Consider the following 19,731-nt stretch of genomic DNA (forward strand, 5'->3'; position numbering starts at 1 on the left):
GCAACTTGGTAAGCTTTATTCCTTTGAGAAGATGTTAGAGGGGAAGATGAGTGTGCTGGTCTATTCTATTTCAATATGTCAGAAAAAAAGTCCTTAGAAGGTGGATTTTTGGAGTGAATAAAAATGTTATTACTTTGAAAAAGCAATGGGATAAATACTGGACTTCATATAACGACGTAAAGAGTAGTTAAGATATTTCAAAATACTATCATGCTGGTAGTTACACGGTTTAATAGTGACAGATTTGGCATTTTCTGTGCTTAAGATTTTACTGATTTCAGTATTTTGTTAGACTGAAGAGGACACAAATAATCCCTGCTGCTAATGTTCCTAAGAGAGTATTTGTTTATACTCAAGTAACATCAGAGACATTCAAAGTTGTAGCATGTTTGGTTGAGGGAAGGAGAAGGGGGATAATCAGTGAAAATATGCAAAATGAGATGATGGGGTTTTTTTATTATTTTTTTTTACCAGGAGGACCAATACTGCACAGACACTTTTCTGCATCTTAACACGTGCCTCCCTTCTACTCTCAGGGTCTCCAGGGGTGAGGATGCCCAGCTCAGACATCTTTTGCACAGTCTAGCTTGGCTACTCGTTCTAGTGTAGCCACTGCAGCACAAAGCTCAGTGAAGGTTAACTTCCTGGCTTCAGGATAAAGCCTTTAACATAGGCTTTTATGGTGCAACAAAACTACTGCCAGTATTCAGAACAGCTGCTACCCTTACACCTGTGATTATACATGTGGGTGGGGGGGTGGTATATTCTGTGGACGGAATAAAAGTATGTTCGAGCAGTTCTAAGAGTGGTGCTGCTAAGTTAGGTAGGTTGTCCAACTGGATAATTAGTGTTACTGTTTGCAAATGAATGTAAACAGCTGATGTTACTGCAGGGCTGAAAAATGTACCTAATTTCTATTTGGATCATTTAGACAATGGAATTCAACTCAAAGAGTTGCAAAAATTTAGAAGCTTGTCCTCTCTGAATATATTAAGATAAATGAGCATTGTGCACTGTCAAATTTGTTCAGAATCACTGAGTAACAACCTAAAGTCCAAAGCTTTTCACTGTTTTTTCTGCGTCCAGAATTTTGACTGCCATCCGATGCTGAAGCCAGATTCCAAGATTTCAACATGGGAAAACAAGGAAAGCACTTGACCAGGAGGTGTCAGAGTTTGGCTCTTCAATTATGACATTTTTCAAACACTGGGGGTAATAATGCTAGAGAGTGCAGGAAAAAGGTTGGAGCCTCTTGAAAAACGTGGCTCAGCAGTGACCCACCTGCTCTGCAAGCCCTCTTCAGATTTGCTCTGCCTGGGTTGGTGGTGTTCTGGGCTGGGCTATTAAAACAACAGGAACTGGATTTGGATTGGAAATGGTGTTTATTCACACACTCTACTGCCTCACTGGGAAGAATACTTGTGATGAGTCATTTCCCCACTCGTTCCCTGGCTGTAGTTCAGGGAGGAGAAAAGCTGTAAGTTCAAGCCTTCGGCTATCATCTCCAACCTGGCTTTTCTTCTAACAGTATGTATATATATATATAACTACAAAACTTAAATGCAGGTTTGCAACTGCAGTTTCAGCAGGTGTGCACGCTACTAATGGAGCTCCAGACTCGTGGAGCAGCAAAGTTCAAGACATTTATTATTAAAAATCCAGGCATTTTGCTCCAATTTGGATTGTGACTGGGACTGTAAGGGAGGGAATGAAGATAGTATCTTCCTTGTAACCTCATTATAAATTACAGCTACAGAGAATCTTTTTTCAAGAGAGTCTGTAGTCATTTTCCTAATTAACTGCTGTGGAAGACCAGCTATTCATATTGCACTTGGTCTGTCCTCCCTCTACAACAACAATACCACGTGGTTGCGGCGTCTAAGCCCTTGTGCACTCAAGGAGTTTCTCCTTCCTAAATTTATGGGTGTAATCTAACTTCTCATTTGGGGCAATGTGTCACCTTTCCTATGTAATAAATGGTTAGAATTGTACAGGCATTTAAAGACTTTATGTAAATAGTTTTACCCAATTTTATTTATAAACAAAATAACCACTTTCACTACTTCCACTTCACCTGTATCTCATTTATTGATGCAAATTAAATGCTAGTAGTAAAGCAGTCATACTTTATGCAATGATCTTTAAACCATATTGCACAACAGTTGCTTGATTGAGGTATAATCTGAGGACATTAACATTATTGTCCCACAGTTTACCATGTGTGTCCCACTGTTCACTATCAAAATTAACAAATAATTACAACATGTAGGAGACTGATGTCCTAGATGATGATGAAATCCCATGTGAGAAGGTACTAACACACTAAATGACATGGCAATCTTATTTTTGCTCAGAACTCCACAGGGACTCATGAGAAAGTCTAATAACCTTCTTAGTAGTTAGCGCTGTTTAGGAAAAGGAAAGATGTAGAACACGTAAGAAAAAATTGCACAGAAAATTGTCAGTCACTGACATTTTTATGAACAGGGTAATATATTACAGAATTATTACAGTCTAATTATTATAATTATTTTATTATACAGTTATGTATTACAGTTATTACAGAATTACCTTTACCCTAAGGACTACGAATAGCAAAGAGAAAAGCTTGTCCTTTGCTATAAAGGAAAACAAAATGAAATCTGAAATGTGAAGTGGAGGAGTTTGAAGAAAAATTGTGCAGATACAGGAAGCCACAAGATTCCTCTTTCCCCTCATTTCAGATACATTTAATTTTCTGCAAAAGTTTGCTAATTGGTGTTTCTGTTTTCAGTTCTCCATAAGTTACTCTACAAAAAAAGGCATTTTTTTAGAAAGAATCCTAAATATATATACTGGGGGAGGGAATATGCACCTGCAGTTTTGATGTGGTGTACAGCTTTGGTAGAATGACTTTGTGATATTTGTCTTAAGAGGCTGAACTGTCCTCTTACCCGTGGTGGTGCTTAAAAGCAGTATCCCGGTCATCTCAGGTTTATTAGTGAAAATTAAATGTCCTGTGATCAATGCTCTAAAAGGAAATAACAATACCTGACATCTGACCATTAGCTTTACCTGTGAAGTCACAAGCCTGCCAGAGTCAATAGTAGCGTTTCCAGAAAAGAGAACTCCGAGGAGGCTTCAAAAATGGTTCTTGCAAGAAGGAGGACGGTTGGTTTTTTGGTGGTTTTTTTGAGAAACTTGCACACAACCAACAGGATGGACCAGAGCTGAGCGGTTTTGCCCTGCATGTGGGGCATAAACATAAAACTTCAGTAGTCTTACAATTGTTAGTTGAATTACTCTATCTGCACCATGAAATAATGTAGGATTTTTTGTCCAAGAGTACTTAATTTCTGTATATAACTAAAACTCTTGCCCTAAATATGCAGAAGTAAATGAACAGGGATAGGATAATAGCATGGAGACAAACTTAATACAACGGCCTGCAATTTCAGGTTCTGCTCCAAACAGTGACTGAAGCATATGGTTTTGTTCAAATAAGTGAACTGTCCTACTGCCTCCACTCACATTACTTTTGTGCTTTATGTGCATAGTTAAACTTCTTCATAGAGCAGAGACCTGGAGTAAAGCACAGATATATCTCCGAGATTTGGTGTAGATTTTTTCTTACATGCTTAAGCCCAAATTTTCATAGCCTGGATTCCATACATGTTCTTGAGTATTTGCTACTACTCTGTCTTAAGACTTTTGTCAGACCTAGCTAACAGAAAACATGAAATGGGATGTAGGTTGTGTGGCTATGGGCCTCACACACCCTGGGGACATGTGGCTCAAAACCATTGTATTGTACTTAAATTACCTTTTGCCATTTTACCCAAAAGCTCAAGTCCAGATAAGATGTCCATTGAACTAAAGATACTAAAATTATAATGCACGCTCATGGTTGCTACCTCAAAGAGCTAGCAGTTCAGAGAACCTGCATCCACAAACATGTGATGGATAGAGCAAACCCAGTTTTAAAGTTCTAATGAGCAATAAGAGCTTCCAGGAGTAAAACCTACAGTGAGTGTTAGGAAGGCTATGCAAATTATATATAATTCCAAAACCTTTGTCTGTTTGCTATTGGTGTGCCAATTTAGCGAGGCACAGCACCACAGATGGCCCTGAGAAAATGTTGAAGACTTAGTGGAATGGGTAAAATAGTGGGTGGCCTCACTGCCAGTGGTGCACGTGCCGATGTCTGGCAGCCCTGGGCTGCTGCCACCATGATCTGCATGCCCAGAAACCTTTCTCTTCACTTTTCAGGCATCCCAACTCTGCCTCTGTGTCTGTCTTACCAGCACGACCCTGGGCTTTCTCATCTTTTCGACACCAAAGGTTGCCTAGCTTGCCGAGAAGCCGACTCTGCTTTCAGGCAGCAAAGCAGCTTTAAATGGGCTCTGTGCTGAAGCTCGGGGAAGCCGTGGTGGGTTAACCTTGGGCTGCAGTCAGATGTCCATGCAGCTGCTCTCTCACTCCTATCCTCAACAGGACAGGGTGAGAAAACAGGAAGAAAAAAAACTTGTGCGTCAAGAGAAAGATTAGGGTATAACTTAACAATTGCTGTCATGGGCAAAACAGACCAAACTTGGGGAAAAATAATTTAATTTATTGCCAATTAAAATAAATTTGGATCGTGATAAACCAAGATAACACACCACCTTCCCCCCCAGGCCCTCTATCCCAGGCCCAACTTCACTTCATTCCCGAGTCTTCTACCTCCTTCCCGCTCTGCAAGCTCTGGATACAGAGGTATGGCTTAACATTTCCAGATATTTAAGGCTGGTGATTCTGAAATTCAGTAGTCAGATGGGTAAAAATTACCAAACCCTTTTATTACACAAAACTGAAGAACAAATTAAACTTTGTTTGTAATACACTTTGCCATATTATGCATTATACTACTTTGGCAATAAGCTAGAATAAAATATTCATTCTCATTGTTCATTAATGTATAAACAGTAGTATTTTCTGAAGTTAATAATAGCTTTATCAAAGCTCTCACTATTGGATAGCAATACACTTTTTACATTCTCAGCTGATGTAAACTGGTACTGGTGGATGAAAATTCGGACACGAGCCAGCAACATGTGCTTGCAGACCAGAAAGCCGGTTGTATCCAGGGCTGCATCAAAAGAAGCGTGGCCAGCAGGTCGAGGGAGACAATTCTGCCCCTCTGCTCCACTCTGGTAGGACCCCACCTGGAGTACTGTATTCAGCTCTGGGGCCTCCACCATAAGAAGGACATGGACCTGTTGCAGTGAGAACAGAAGAGGGACACAAAAATAGGGACCTCCCATTTGGGAGGGCTGGAGCACCTCTCCTATGAGGAAAGGCTGAGAGAGTTGAGCTTCTTCAGCCTGGAGAAGAGAAGGCTCCAAGGAGACCTTAGAGCAGCCTTCCAGCACCTAAAGGGGACCTACTGGAAAGAGGGTGATGGACTTTTTACAAGTGCATGTAGTGACAGGACAAGGGGTAATAGTTTTAAACTGAAACAAGGTGGATTTAGGTTAGATATAAGGTAGAAATTTTTTACTATGAGAGTGAGGAGACATTGGAACAGGCTGCCCAGAACAGCTGTGGATGCCCCATCCCTGGAAGTGTTCGAGGCCAGGCTGGATGGGGATTTGAGCAACCTGGCCTAGTGGAAGGTGTCCCTGCCCATGGCAGGGGGCTTGGAACTAGATGATCTTTAAGGTCCCTTCCAACTCAAACTATTCTGTGATTTGATTATTCTATGATTATATTTTCAACTGATGCACTTCTCTGATGTTTTGAAAAGTCACTGAGCAAATAATGGAGTAGTCCATTTTCAACTGCATAATAACAATTAGTTATCAGAAAAAGAATTATATTACCCTGAGGCAAAATATATGTTTTCATAAGGAAACAACCACACATGCCAACCGAATCTATTTTATCTGCTGAAAAAAAAAAGTTAATGAACTTGATGCATCAATTGTTTCATGCTGCAAGTATATAGCATTTTAGCCTTGGGTGTATCTTATAAAACAATCTTTAAATTGCTGTCCCTGTTAGTGATCTTTATGCATGGATAAAACCAGGACACTCTTGCTTTGCTTCCACAGCAGCCACATCGTCATTCTTTTATTTTCACGTTCTCAACAGTAAAAAAGTTTCATGTGTTTCTTTTTGATGCTATGCTAGATAGAGTTCAATTACATACAAACATCTACCACGAGCAAGTGGGAAACAGCATAAGCTGTTATCAGCTATTAGCAAGTATGCATTCTAATTTAAAAACCCATGAAACTTACCTTTAAATAAGCTTTTAAAATATTGTACTTTTATTTATCTATAGAACATTTTCACAGGGGTCATCATAATGCTGGCCAGCTAAAAATACACAGATTACTTGTGCTGTATTTTATATCACAAGTATTTGCTCTGTGTTCTCTCCCACCAGCATACTCCACTCAACTGGTACTTAGCCTATGGTAGGTATGTGCAATAAGCCCATATTTAAGTATCAAAATATTATGTATACAATGTACTATTTCTTTAGAATAGACCAGAGCTCTTCAGGTAATATATACCAAACATAATTTTTTGTGTTTCAGTATAAAGGTTATAAGAAACAAAAAGGTCTTTCCATTTTTAATTTTGACCTTTGATGAGAAGGTAGTGGGATGAAATGCTACGATCAACAATCAAACATGGCCCAGCTCTTTTCTCAGGAGGTAGCTATATTTCTCTTGTTGGCCCTTATGCACATTCTTTAGTTCAAATTATAGTCTCAGTGAAGGGAGTTTTTACAGAGTTATTCAGATTTTGTTTTTTTCTACTTCAGCTCTCTACTCAAGCTGCCATCCTGGCCCAAGCATTATCTGAAGTGCAGCAAAGCTCACTTCTCTCTTGATTTTAGCACGTAGCTCTCAAACCTGCCTTCTGTAGTCTACTCAGTAGCTTGCAATGTCTCACCAACACAATACAGTAAAGCTCCTGTGAAGCAATACTCCTTCATGGCTGAGCTGAATGGAAATTTCTGAAGAAATGCTTATAGTCTGTCCCTAAAACTTCTGCAGCCTATCAGGAAGAGGCAGGCGTTAGCAGTGATTCAGCACTCCCACCTGACCCGAGGCACTCAGGTCAGCATCTGTGCTGACAGCTCCTGTGCCCATCACAGACTGCACAGCGAGGTTTTCCAGCGTGCTATTTGTAAGCTTAGCCCTGGGATTTTTCTCCCTGCTGCACCTGCAATAAATACACAACTGGGACTGGGGCTGATAGCGTTTTAACATAGCCTCACAGTGCATCCATAGCACATTTTTCAGCTTTGAAGCCTGCAATCCAGCATTGCCATAAGACAACACCAAAAGCGAACTTAGAATCATAGAATGTCCTGAGTTGGAAGGGACCCAGAAGGGTCATCGAGTCCAACTCTTGTCCCTGCATGTGACAACCCCACAGTTCACACCATGTGTCTGAGGGCCTTGTCCAGTCTCTTCTTGAACACTGTCAGGCTTGGGGCCGTGACACCTCCCTGGGGAGCCTGTTCCAGTGCTCCACCACCCTCTGGGGGAAGAACCTTTTCCTAACGTCCAACCTAAACCTCCCCTGGCACATCTTCCTGACATTCCCTCAGGTTCTGTCACTGGTCCCCAGAGAGAAACGATGAGCGCGTCAGAGAGAACAGATCCTTCTTCTAAGGGCCCTCTTCTTTTCCCTCAGGGGCCAGGTTTCCTCAGGCTGAACTCCACCCCAACAGCAGGCCTTGCCCAACGCTCACCGCCAGCGCTCCGGCTCAGCTGCCCCGCACAGGGCCTATCCGAGGGACGCCGCTCACGGGAACCCGGCTCTGGCAAAGCCTCCACCCGGCCCGGCGCCGCTGCTCCCGCGGGCCAACAGCTGCCCGGCCGCACCCCCCGCTTCGCCCGCCGACCAACCGCCCGCCCTCTGTCCCGCGGGGCGCCGGCAACTGTAGAAACAGTTATCTTGCCAATAGAATAGGCCCTGGCAGAATCTCTCAGCAAAGCGTATTTTATTAACAATTTTGCAAGACTGGGTGTTCTACCTAGTGGCAGGCACGCGGAATAGGGTGAAAAGCCCCTGCGTATATCCTCCCCAAATCCCGGCCGCAAATCCCCTCCCCTGCTCCCCACTGGTTGGTACTGCAGGGTTTACAGACTGGCTGACACCTGCCTCAGTTTGCCTCTCTCATTCATCTCATTCTAACAACCCCCTCCCCCTCATCGATTTAAAGCATGGGTTCCAGGCTCTCTGGCTACCCCTCCCCCTAGCTTAGCTTTTTAAATACAGGAATCAGTCTGCATTCCGGGATTAGTTCGAAAAGACTTTGTTTTACATTAAGGATTCATAGCCTGATGTCTCTCAGTCCTTCCCCCCTGCTGGGGTCAGATGCCAGATCAGTTGTAAGCACAACATTCCTCCGTTAAACGTTCACGGGAACCCGGCTCTGGCGAAGCCTCAACCCGGCCCGATGCGGCTGCTCCCGCGGGCCAACGGCCCCCCGCCCGCACCCCCGCCGACCAACCGCCCGCCCTCTCCCGCCTGGGGCGCCGGCAGCCAGCCTAACGGCCACCCTCGCGCCAGCTCCGCACCCCCCGCCCTCGACTCCCTCCGCCCCGCCGCGGTCCGTGCCGCCGTCCCCTCGCGCCCTCTACCGACTTCCGGTGGCGGGAGGCGCAATGCGGAAGGGACGGCGGCGCCGGAGCGGAAGTGGGGTTCCGCCGGCTCCCGCGGCACGGAGCGGAGCGGGCGGCCGTTGGTGGCAGGTGGCGCGGCCGGTGAGGGAGGCGCTGGTACCGCTGCGGCTTTGGGGGGAGGCGGAGGGCGGCGGCGGCACCGCCGCGGGCGCCCGGCGCCTGTCAGCGCGCGGCGGAGCCGGCCCGGCTGTCGCCGTTGCGGGGCTCGGGCCGCGGGGGCGCCGCTGGCGCCAGACAAGATGGAGGCTCTGTCAGCGCTGTGGGCACCGGCCGCCGCGGGCTGTGGCGGGCGGCGGTGCGAGCCTGCCCCGGGCGGCAGGTGGTAGCGGGGCGGGGGTCTGCTGGCCCGGGGCGGGCTCCGGGGAGGCCCCTCGGCCGGGCGGTGTGGAGGCTGTTTGGCGGCCCCTTTGCCTCCTGCCCGGGAGGAGAGAGGGGCTGCGGGTGAAGAGCCGGCCCGGCGCCGCTGCTCCCCGGGCGGTGCTGCTGCTGCGCCCGCCGGCGTTGCGCTGGAGGGTGGGGGCCGGCGTGTTCCGTACCGGCGGCTTAAAGTCCGTGTCCGCCCTAGAGGTGCCGGCACTGAGCGGAAGGGAGGGGAGAGGGCAGAAAACCCTGCTCCCGGATTTCAAGAATCTTGCGTCCTGAGTTTAAGCCCTTAAAATTTGGCTCCTCTCGCGTTTGTTTATAGTTTCTTATTGTTTGGGGTTATTTATTGTTTTAAAGGAAGGTCTTATCTCTGTGGCTTACAGGCAGTTTCTCTAGTACAATACTGCAATGTTTCAGTCATCAGCTACTGCAGGGGAGGGCTTACGTCCAAACAAAAAGCTGCTTTCATTTAAAAAAAAAAATAGATTAATGTTTCAGTATGATCTTTTAAGACGTCTTAACAGCTTTGTTGTTTAAAATATGCTGTCTTTTTGCACAAGGTCAGAATTAGTAAAGTAGATCTGAAAATTGAAGCCTGCCCAGGCTTCTGTTGCTCCGCATTTGGCACTAGTTTATGATTAAGATAACGTTTTCTAGTGGCATCTGTTTTCATTATTTTTTTTCCAAAAAGAAATCCTATTTATTAAGTATTGCGAAATAAATTATTGTCTCTGAGAAACGTTTAAATAAATCCTTTATTTTGAAAGATGTTTCTCTGGGTAATTGTGGTTTTGAAACGTTGTGTTTTCTTTAGATAGTCCCTACATTTTGGAACGTGAGATAAAATAAGTCTCATAAGGTAGGAAGAGCTAGCAGGTCTTTTGTTTTTGTTATTGTTTAACATGTAAAATCCTTGGGAAAGGATGCAAGTCAGACCTGCTTTGCAGAAGGTATCTGGAAGCACAAGAAGGTTTCACTAACATCGTCTTGTGTTGGACAGGACTGCCACAGATAAAGGCAAAATGGCTTTCAGTAAAGGATACCGTGTCTATCACAAGCTGGATCCACTTCCATTCAGTGTGATAGTGGAAACCAGAAACAGAGAAGAATGTCTCATGTTTGAATCCGGAGCTGTGGCTGTCCTCTGTAAGTCGATATGTTTTGATAACTACAATGTAAAAAGTTAGCAGACTTGACATTGTATAGGCTGTTTGTTTATGGAATATAAAGAAGCAACTGTTCTGTTTTCTTATTTGCTAATGGAGAGGCTTCTGATTTAAATGAGAAAAGACATTTTCATATGTTCATCTGTTGAGAGAGAATTTTACACATTTAATTACATTTCATCATGCATGTATATTTTCATGTATACTAAATTTTCTTCTAATAGCTTCCAACAACATCTGCTTATTTCTTTGGTTCTGAACAACCTCCTTTTGAATACATGATAACTCATTGAAAAGCTAATTCTCTATGTTGTATTTTATAATAAAATTTCTATATTCTTAAATGATATATAATCCTAATTTGTTTTTTATCTCATTTTGTATCATGATTTTTTTGTGGCTTTTTGATTTTTAGCTTTGTTTTGTTCCTGTATTTTTAACCTATCTTGGACTCTGTATTGGTTTTTCTTGTAATAAAATGAGTAATATTTGGAGCAAGGTGTCTTGCATTGCAAAGTTATTTTTACATTTTTTTCAGTGATAAATGCATTGAATGTTTCCTTTAAATTCTTTTTCTCCCCTCCTCCCCTTTTAAAGTCATAGTTGAAGGAGGACACTAAAATGAGAAGTGCAGAAGAGATCCGTGAAGCCTATAGATAGGGTTTTTAAATGTAGTTTGGTTTGCATTCTTCAGAAAGTCTGAGCACCTGGTTGCAGAGGATTTCTAAGCTTGTTTTTGACTCTTTTATAGAAAGCTTTCATACTGAGGAAGTATTCTTTTTTTAATCGATAACATTTTGATTAATTCATTCAGGTGCCTGTTTGTAGTTTTCTAGCCTAGCTATTCTAAGCACCTGATCAGAAAATGCGAGATTTGATTCCCTGCCTGAAGCCTGAGGGCGCTCAGAGACCTGCCCCTCGGGAGGATGCTCTGGCTTTGAGACTGTGGAGTAGGCTGAATGGGGAGTTCATTCTCTAACAGGACTCAGAGGTAGAAATGTGATTTCCAAAGAAGAGTGGAACTTGAGATGTATTTCCTTTCTCTGGTATTTGCAATTGGCTGCCCAGTATGTGAGAGTGCTCCTTGGCAGTGACGTGGTCCCTTTCTGAGGTCCATTTGTCCTGTGTAGGGTACTTAGACGTCGAGCTATAGAGTCGTCTATACAGGACAGGCTATATGAACAAGTGCTCTCTAGCATACAGCTTCATCTGCATCTTCAATGTGTGACTTGAACAAGCTGGCATTAACTGTTAGAAGCCTGGCAATGGGACATGCAGTGTGGTTGACATTATAGCTGTAATTGTATGACCATCCAGGTGAAAAGAAGTGCTTTTCTCCTGGTTTTGAGAACTGTTGGTTTGGTTTGGTTTTTTTCTGATACAATTTCTTGCTGTGTATCTAAGTAATCTCATTGACTTTGCCAGCAGTATTTGAAAGGCATTGCGTAGTGTGGATTGAGTTGGGAGTAAGTGTAGAGTCATAAAGGTAGTGGAATCTATAAAACGGGAAAAATGCTTTGAAGGTTTGTGGAAAACTTTATTTTATCATGTATTTAGTGATTACTAAACATGCTTAAGCTACTTAAGGAGCAATCTATTAAAAAGAATTTATTCCTGAAAGTTATGCTCAAAAAGGACAGTAAGTTAGATGCTTTTTGTGCTATGATACACTGTGGGCACCTGGATAAACTTTCTTCTCTAAAAACTATATCAAAGTTCCTGCCCTCTTCTATGCCTCTTGTTGTTCCCAAACAGAGGGAGTAGAACTCAAAGGAAGTTTGAAAGGCTCTCTCCTCTTGGGCTCTGTACTTAGCAATAGCATGTTCTTAACCTGTAAAGGTTTGTCCTTGGTATTCTAATTGGTAGTTTACAATGTAGTAAACATTCATACTTAGCTAGAAGTAGTTACTCTAAATATTGTTTTCAGTAACCTTAACCAGTAAACTGCTTGCTCTTTTTGTATCTGGTAAATGGACATATTTCCCCAATACATATTTAGCTGTGACGTTTTGCTTTATTTCCCTTTTTGCACCTAAACTCTTTAGGTACTGAAACATGATTCTTTTGTTAATGGTTGAAAAATCACAGTCATACCCTTAAACTAACAGCAGAAAAAGCACTACAGTTCCCTAGGTCAGGATTTTTTTTCTTCTTTTTCTCCTTGCTGTTTGCTTCTAGTATCTGTTCTTTTTAATACAGATTTAAAGGAGTACAATTATTAGTGCTTGGGGAAGATTTGAAAAGTACTACTTCTCCAACTCTCTGGTCATGCCACAGAAACCAGTCAGAATATTCTAGTCTGTAGCCTTACAAACTTCTGGATATTGCTACAAATCTAAAAGGCACAGTTAATGAAATACTGGCCCTTAGGAAGAATCTCCAGATGTTTGTAAAATCTGTCTGAATAGATAGAAAAATGGTCAGATCAAGTATATATCAGTTTAAATCCAGAATAGCATCACTTCAAACTGTTAAAGAGTCATATATTTTGCTGATGGTGTTAATGCTTTTTAGACTTCTCAAAAATTGGCAATACTGATCTCAAACTGTTGACATTTTTCAAAATATTTTAATAAATCTTGAAGATAAAATAAGGTATCCAGCCTTATACCCAATCATGGTTCTTACCTGTACGCAGAATGTATCATATAGGCACAAACTAGTGAAATACACTTCACCATTAAAAGTGATTCATGTGGTTCAGTTCTGAGAACCTTAGTGAACTGCATCTTCTGGGGTATCCATATATAGAAATTTGGATTTGAAATGGGCTAAGAGAAAGGCATGAAAGCTTGCTGATCCTTTAAATGTCATCTTAAAGGAAGTACATCTGTCATTTTGCTAAGGGAAGGATAACAGCATTAACCTTCATCCCCTTTACATTCGATGAAGCATTGCAAGATGATTCAGAGGGTTTAGTTAGGCCTGTGTATGAAATGCTATATAACTTATATGGTGTGCGATTTTTTTTCAGTGCGTGTTGTACGTGTGCTGAATCTGTTATTCAAGTCAATAAAATAGGATGGAAGAAAGGAAGAGGGTGGAAGGGGTGTTCACAGAGGTGGTTATTGCATAATCATTCACCCTTAACCTGGAAACAGCCCAAGCCTTGCTTCTGCCGGCAGTGTTCTATGTGGTGCTTGTAACGCGGATTAGCTAATGTTACTGTGACCAAAACATCTAAGAAATACTGTGCCTGCCTTTGTATATTCAATATCTCTTTTATTGACTCACTCCTAGTATTGGGTTAACCCAAGATGCTGAAGTCTGAGGGGATCCTGCCAACTTGCTTCTCCAGGCCTTGTAAGAGCACTTAGTTTTAAATGTCAGCAGCTTCACTGCTGATTTGATTAGAATTTAGTAGGAGGATGTCATTTTTTTCTCATTTGACATATAAAATAGGCAGTATATTTATTCTTTTAAATAAGACTGTCTAGTGACATATCTTACCTGTAAAGATTTCATTGACTGAGCAGGAGGATGTTCTCTCTCCCTGTTCCTCTCTGGTGAGTCATAACAAAATGAGTAGGAAGCTGTCTTTACTCCTGTCGCCTCTGATGAGTAAAGGAGAATGTTCTGTCGTCTGGGAAAATACTGAGCCCTGAGTGGAGAGAGCTGACGCTTCATGCACATCCTTTGACTTCAATGTTATGGTAAAGCTGAGAAGAGAGCAGGTGTGAACAGGGAGAGGCACGTATGCCCACCCTGAGCTGAGCTTTCTGTAGAGCTACATAAAGCAGCAGATGTAAAAACCTGTGTGCAGCAGGCATACTGGTTTTCATAGGCATGTTTAGCAACACTCCTCTATCAGCTATTCACATTCCACCTCTTTTTAAAAAGAAAACTCTTCCACACTGCATTCTTGATGGGAGGGGAAAAGAAAAGGCAAATATGCAATTATCTGTCCACAGTAGCAGATAGGATATAATAATTTTGCAAGAGATTTTAAGCTGATATGGTGCCTGAGGAAACTTAGACACCCAGACAAGAAACATGCTGACAAATACAACTGGTGAGCACCTGCTGTATGTACCTAATTATTAAGGAGGGTAACATTCTTCTGTATGCTCACAACCAGAGTTGTTGGTTTGTTTTTTTGGTGGGTTTGTGTGTTTGTTTGTTTATTTGTTTTAGTTCTGTGTTTGCTGCCACCAGTAATAAACTACTAATGTGTGATTTTTTTTTTTTCCCCACCCCCCAGATAATGTTTATGCAGAGTTAAAACATTAATTAGGGAAGGAGAATATTTCAAAATAAATTACTATATTACTTTTTTTGTGATGGGATGCTACAAAATAAGTGTGAGATAAATGTTTTCCTGCTTTATATACATATATAAATGTACAATAATAAGAATTGAAATTCTTCAAGCAGTAATTCGTCCTCTGGAAAAGGTGTCTTTATGTTAGAGAGGAAAGATCAAATACAAGTTGTGGTAGAAACAATTTTGGAATGTATTTCGATGTAATTCACCTGAAGCCAATTTGAAGGGACTGGGATGCAAAGGCAAACAGCAATTTCACCTTCCTGTCTTTATTACTGTTTTGACTAAGTGTCATCTTCCGGACTACGCCTTCCCATTAAACAATATCTTAAAACGCTTAAGAAGCTGCAGGGAAGCAACAGCTCCAGTGTATGCCAAGAGCAGTCGTGCTGGTGGAAGAGGCTTTAGCCTGTCCTCCTGCCTTTCCTAGAATTCTACCAGAATTCACTGTCCATTCGAATCTACTGGGAAGATGTTCTGCTCATTGCTTTCCAGGCATTTCCAACAAAGTCACATGATTTAACAAAAATCACAGTGCTAGCCTAGCACACTTTGAAAAGTACAAAAAGTATGGTGAGAATCTTCTCAGGAAGTCGGTGAAGGCAGTAACTCTTGCCTGGGAGGACAGGTAGAGGTAGAGATTGATCCACAGTTCTGGAAATAGTAAAAAGTTGTTACTTAGAATCTGAAGGCTTTCTGCTTCTTAAGGTAGACTAGCTTCACAGCAATAATCAAGACTATTCTGCATGTGTACCACAGCCCTTTGCATAATTTTAACAAGGGATTTCACTGGCAACAAATAATTCTTTTTATAAATGTTCTCTTTTCAATTCAGTACATTTTAATTTCTATGGTAGCATGTGTGATAGTAAAAGTCTTGGTTTTGCCCTCCTGGACATCCAGTTGAGTGATAGCTCTTGCTAATTAAATATCCGTTAAGAAGTTTAGTTTGCATACTTCTGGAGTTACTGAGACATCATTTGGAAAAACGAATTAGCATTTCTGTATTTCAGATAATTTGGTAGATTTTTGCGTCCTAGCACATATTTAAATGGAAAGTTTTGTTATTTTGTGAATTGATTTGTACAGGCGAAAGTTGCAACAGTTGGCTTTTATGTAAAATAACTATATTTTAATCAAATCATTCAGTTTTAGAAGAAAATATTTAGATTATTGGTGCTATACATTTTGTTTTCAGTGTAGAACACGTGACTGGGTCAGAAAGCCCAAATCTGATTGAAAGGAAGTGCTTGTAGGATGTTACGTAGGTCAACTTTGTTTTCACACTTTTATTTCTCAGTTTGTTTCCCACCCCCCGCTTCAGTGGTGTTAGATGAAATGATACATTTGGTGAAATAAATTTGCATAATATTGAAAAATAATGTTAAAGCAACCATGGCTTTTATTTGCTCGTCTGTTATAATTATTTTTTATTGTTCCGACTGGTGAGGGTTTTTTTCTGGTGTGTAGTATTTAAATATAATTGCTAACATCTAGAGATATATACGGTATTTTTCATTGTTGGGTAGAGATTATTTGTTATTTGGGGGTTCCTTCCCATAATCTTAAAATACATGTTGATCATGGTAATGTGTAGATGTCTTTATCGAGTAAATAATGGTACCTTGTAATTTGAACTATAGCAAATAGAGTGGAAAAAAATTAGTCCTATACATTCAAAGCAAATATCATATGAATTATGGTAGTCTTAAATATCAGCTGTTGTCCAGTTTTCTGTGCATCCATTTATGTCAGCAAAGAATCAAAAGTAATAAAATGGTGCTTCAGTTGGTTGATTTATAAATGAAAGTGGTGACTCCTCTGATTTTAATGTCACTTATGTGGTAATATTAAAGTGTTAGCTTTAATTTAAATACTGAAAGTTTAACTGTACTAATTTGACAAAAAGCTTGAAAACCTCAATCTTAAAAGCTCAAAAATAAACTGTGTAAGAATAGTTCATAAATTTTTCAGATTTTAAACTTTTAAAAGTGATAGTAGCATGAGCTTTTTCTTGTCTAACTTAAATGAGAAGTCTTGTTTCTGAAGGAACTGCACATAATTTCAGGAGTGTGTCTTTGTTCCCAACTCAGGGTCACATGTTCTAACTGGGAGTTGTAGCCACTAACTTAGAGTTTGTCATCGTGGCACCTGGTGAACCCACCAAGAAGAGAACATAACTGTAGAAAGCCTAAATGATAATTTTTGATGTGACCTTAGCTTTATCGGTGTTAAAATTGCAAAACTTAATTTCTGATCTGGAATTAAACAGAATACATGTTGAATCAAGTTGTCCTGAAGGCAGGATTTTTAATGGGGTTCTGTTCATGTAACAGTAAGAGGGCTGACACAATCCTGCTAGAATAATTTAATCAGTCATCTTTCTTAAACAAGGCAGTGATTGATAAGGTGTGATTGTTACACATGCACACCTGTGGTTTAACTTGGAACACATGAGAACTTAACATTTAAAAATACTATGACCTATTAATTTTTAATAAAGATTGACTTAAAATTATTTTATCCTTTTTCTCTTGACATCACAAATGAGGCTTGCTGGCTTTCTACAAGAATGCATTACAACTTGACCTGAAAACCACATTAAAAGTGTTATGGTTTTTTTGTACTGCTAAATAGCGAGTCATTATTTCTGTTTTAGAAATTAATCAACTTGAATCTAATTAGTGCAGTGGGTTAATCAAGAAGCTGCCTTTAATTTCCTTTTTGCTTAACATCTAAACTGACACAAAGTAATAGAAGAAATACTGCCTCATAATGTTTCGTGTCCATCTTTATATACAGACATATGAATGCTTGCATTGTCTACTGTTCAGTGCTCCTCTACAGTATAATTTAAAATTTGTTAAGTCTGGTGTTATGGATGAAAGTTGTCATTCCAGTTGGAAATTTGTGTCTTTAGAAGTTGCACATCTTAATTCATTCTTCTTACTGAGTGAAAATGTTTTATGTTTTTTTTTTTTCAGACAGTCTTAATTGTGTTGGTTACTTCCATCTGTTGAAAGATGAATAAATAGAAAAATCAGTTTATCAGGGAGAAGTAGGTTCATTAATTTGTAAGACTTTGTTTTTCAAGGTGCATATTTATATTACCTGCATTTTTTTCAAAATATGGAGCTCATAAATCAAAATCAAAAGGGTTCTCATGGCTGCAGGCCAACCTACGGTTCTGGGAAGAGGTGTTCCCGTTCATTAAGAATGTTACAGAGGAAATGAGGAAATGCTTTTGGAAATGCTTGCTCCTGTCAGGATTACCTTAGCCTTCCTGTGGTTTAACTTTTAAGCTGCAGTTCACCCAGTTGGTAATTTCAACCATTCACAGAGGAAACTGCAAGTTGGCTTTGCATACGCTAGGTAATGATATTATAGCAATGAGGTCTTAGCCACGTGTTTTTGTAACTTCAGCAGCTCTTGCACATCCAGCCGTATGTGATGACTTTGCATGCGGAATGAAGTGAGGGAGCATAGATCTTCATGAAACTTACTGCTTTGGTGAAGAAGGAAGAGTTAAATATGATACTTATGGTGAGAATCTTACTTTGTTATTCAGACTGTTTGGTAGGGAGTGATATGAAAACCTGTAAATTTAATTTTGGTATCTTCAGAAATGGGAATTCCCATGAGCAATGGCAGTCAGAATAGGTTACACTCTGGCCTGGGTGTTTGTTTTTTTGTTTTTTTTTCTTTTAGCGTCTGTAAAGGAAAGGCATCCTTGTGCCTAACACCGTTTGAGGTGCTGGTGCAGGAAACTCCTGTAGATTTTTGGAGACCAAATGGACTTTTGTTCTAAACCACCTGTACAAGCGCTTGCAAGTTTTCACAGTGTTACCGCTTGTTCATGTCAAGGTACTGAGGGCACCACACACCCTGCCCACAGCCCAGGACCCCGTTTTAGTCCCTCCTGGGTGGTCAGCCCATGCCCCAGTGATGCTGTGGCAGGGCTGGTCTCCAGCTCCCCACAGCCTTGCCCAGCCTCCACATGGGCCCTGCCAAGTTGGGCTCATGTCCCAGCCCAGCCTTGCCCTGTCCTTGTCCCTGTGGCCTGCCTGGCCATCCTGGGGCTCTATCTGGCCATGGATGTGCCCAGTGTCCAGTGCCCCCGCCTGCCCTACCTCCCTGGGGGAACACCCAGAGAGATGCTGGTCCCCACGGTGTCCCAACAGTTCAAATGGAAGAAGATGGAAAGGAGCATGGTGTAGCTGTGTCTTGTTCCTGATTTCATCTGGGTTTTCAGAAAATTCAAGTGCCTTTTCTCAATATTGTAGCACTGCTGATTGTGGGTAGTCCCTTGTTGTACATTATCCCAAAAGCAGCCTGAGCATTACAGAATCACAGAGTCACAGAATGGCTGGGGTTGGAAGGGACCTCTGGAGGTCATCTAGTCCAACTCACCTGCTAAAGCAGGTTCACCCAGAGGAGATCACACAGGAGTGTGCCCAGGTGGGTCTTGAATGTTTCCAGAGAAGGAGACTCTGCAACCTCTCTGGGCAGCCTGTTCCAGTGCTCTGTCACTCTCAAAGTAAAGAAGTTTTTCCTCATATTCAGATGGAACCTCCTGTGCTTCAGTCTGTGCGTTGTTGCAGCCAACCATCCCAAACATCCCTGCGTAGCGTGAATTGGTGCTGCTGTGGCAGGGAAGAGGCAGCAGTGCGGTGCTGTGGGGTTGTTCCCTTTTCTGCTACCAGTGCTACTTTTGTGACTGCTTTCTTTTTAGCTCCGTTTCTTAAGAAAAAGGAGTTTGTGTGATAACCATTTTTTTATCCGTGTCGGCTAATATCAGTCATCACCAAATCTCATAATTCTTTCAGGTTTCATGAACACCGACAGCTAGAGGTTCAAATGGGTGCTCTCAGTGAAGGGGAATCTGCTGTATGAATTTATATTATATGTATTATGATGTGCCTTATGGGAGGGTGGTAGGAGCATAGTGCGTGTAAGCTCTTCTGCATCCTGGCTGTCTGCCGCAGGGCCTGTTAAATGTACCTTGCACCTAGACTCAGATTCTGTGGAGGCGATGGCTGAAGCCTGAGGATAGGTGAGGATGGGCCAGGGCAGGATGGATGAAGTGAACCTTCTGAGGTGTGTGATGTTTGCCATTTTCCCATGTGAATTTTGGCCTTCAAAAAAAACCAATGGGACAAGTGCAGGCAGCGCAAGGTAGAAATGCTTACACGCTCGCTGTGGAAAAGCTTTGGTCAGAATTCACACTATATTAGATCTAATGGAACTGAAAAACATGGCATGAACTGCC

The 19,731-nt window shown here is 41.6% G+C and overlaps 1 protein-coding gene across 6 annotated transcripts in view; it reads left to right on the forward strand.

Moving 5' to 3' along the window:
* Positions 1 to 8,675: 8,675 nt before the first annotated feature.
* Positions 8,676 to 19,731, forward strand: part of SYNJ1 (synaptojanin 1) — a 66,004-nt gene continuing 54,948 nt past the window's right edge. For all 6 annotated transcript variants that reach the window (XM_065636274.1, XM_065637098.1, XM_065637960.1 and 3 more), the window contains exons 1-2: positions 8,676 to 8,750; positions 10,033 to 10,178. In XM_065636274.1, coding sequence (XP_065492346.1) covers positions 10,055 to 10,178 — 124 coding nt within the window. In that variant the 5' untranslated portion in view covers positions 8,676 to 8,750; positions 10,033 to 10,054. The remainder of the gene's footprint in view (positions 8,751 to 10,032; positions 10,179 to 19,731) is intronic.

Source organism: Caloenas nicobarica, chromosome 1 (genome assembly GCF_036013445.1).
Source record: "Caloenas nicobarica isolate bCalNic1 chromosome 1, bCalNic1.hap1, whole genome shotgun sequence".
Taxonomy (NCBI): domain Eukaryota; kingdom Metazoa; phylum Chordata; class Aves; order Columbiformes; family Columbidae; genus Caloenas; species Caloenas nicobarica.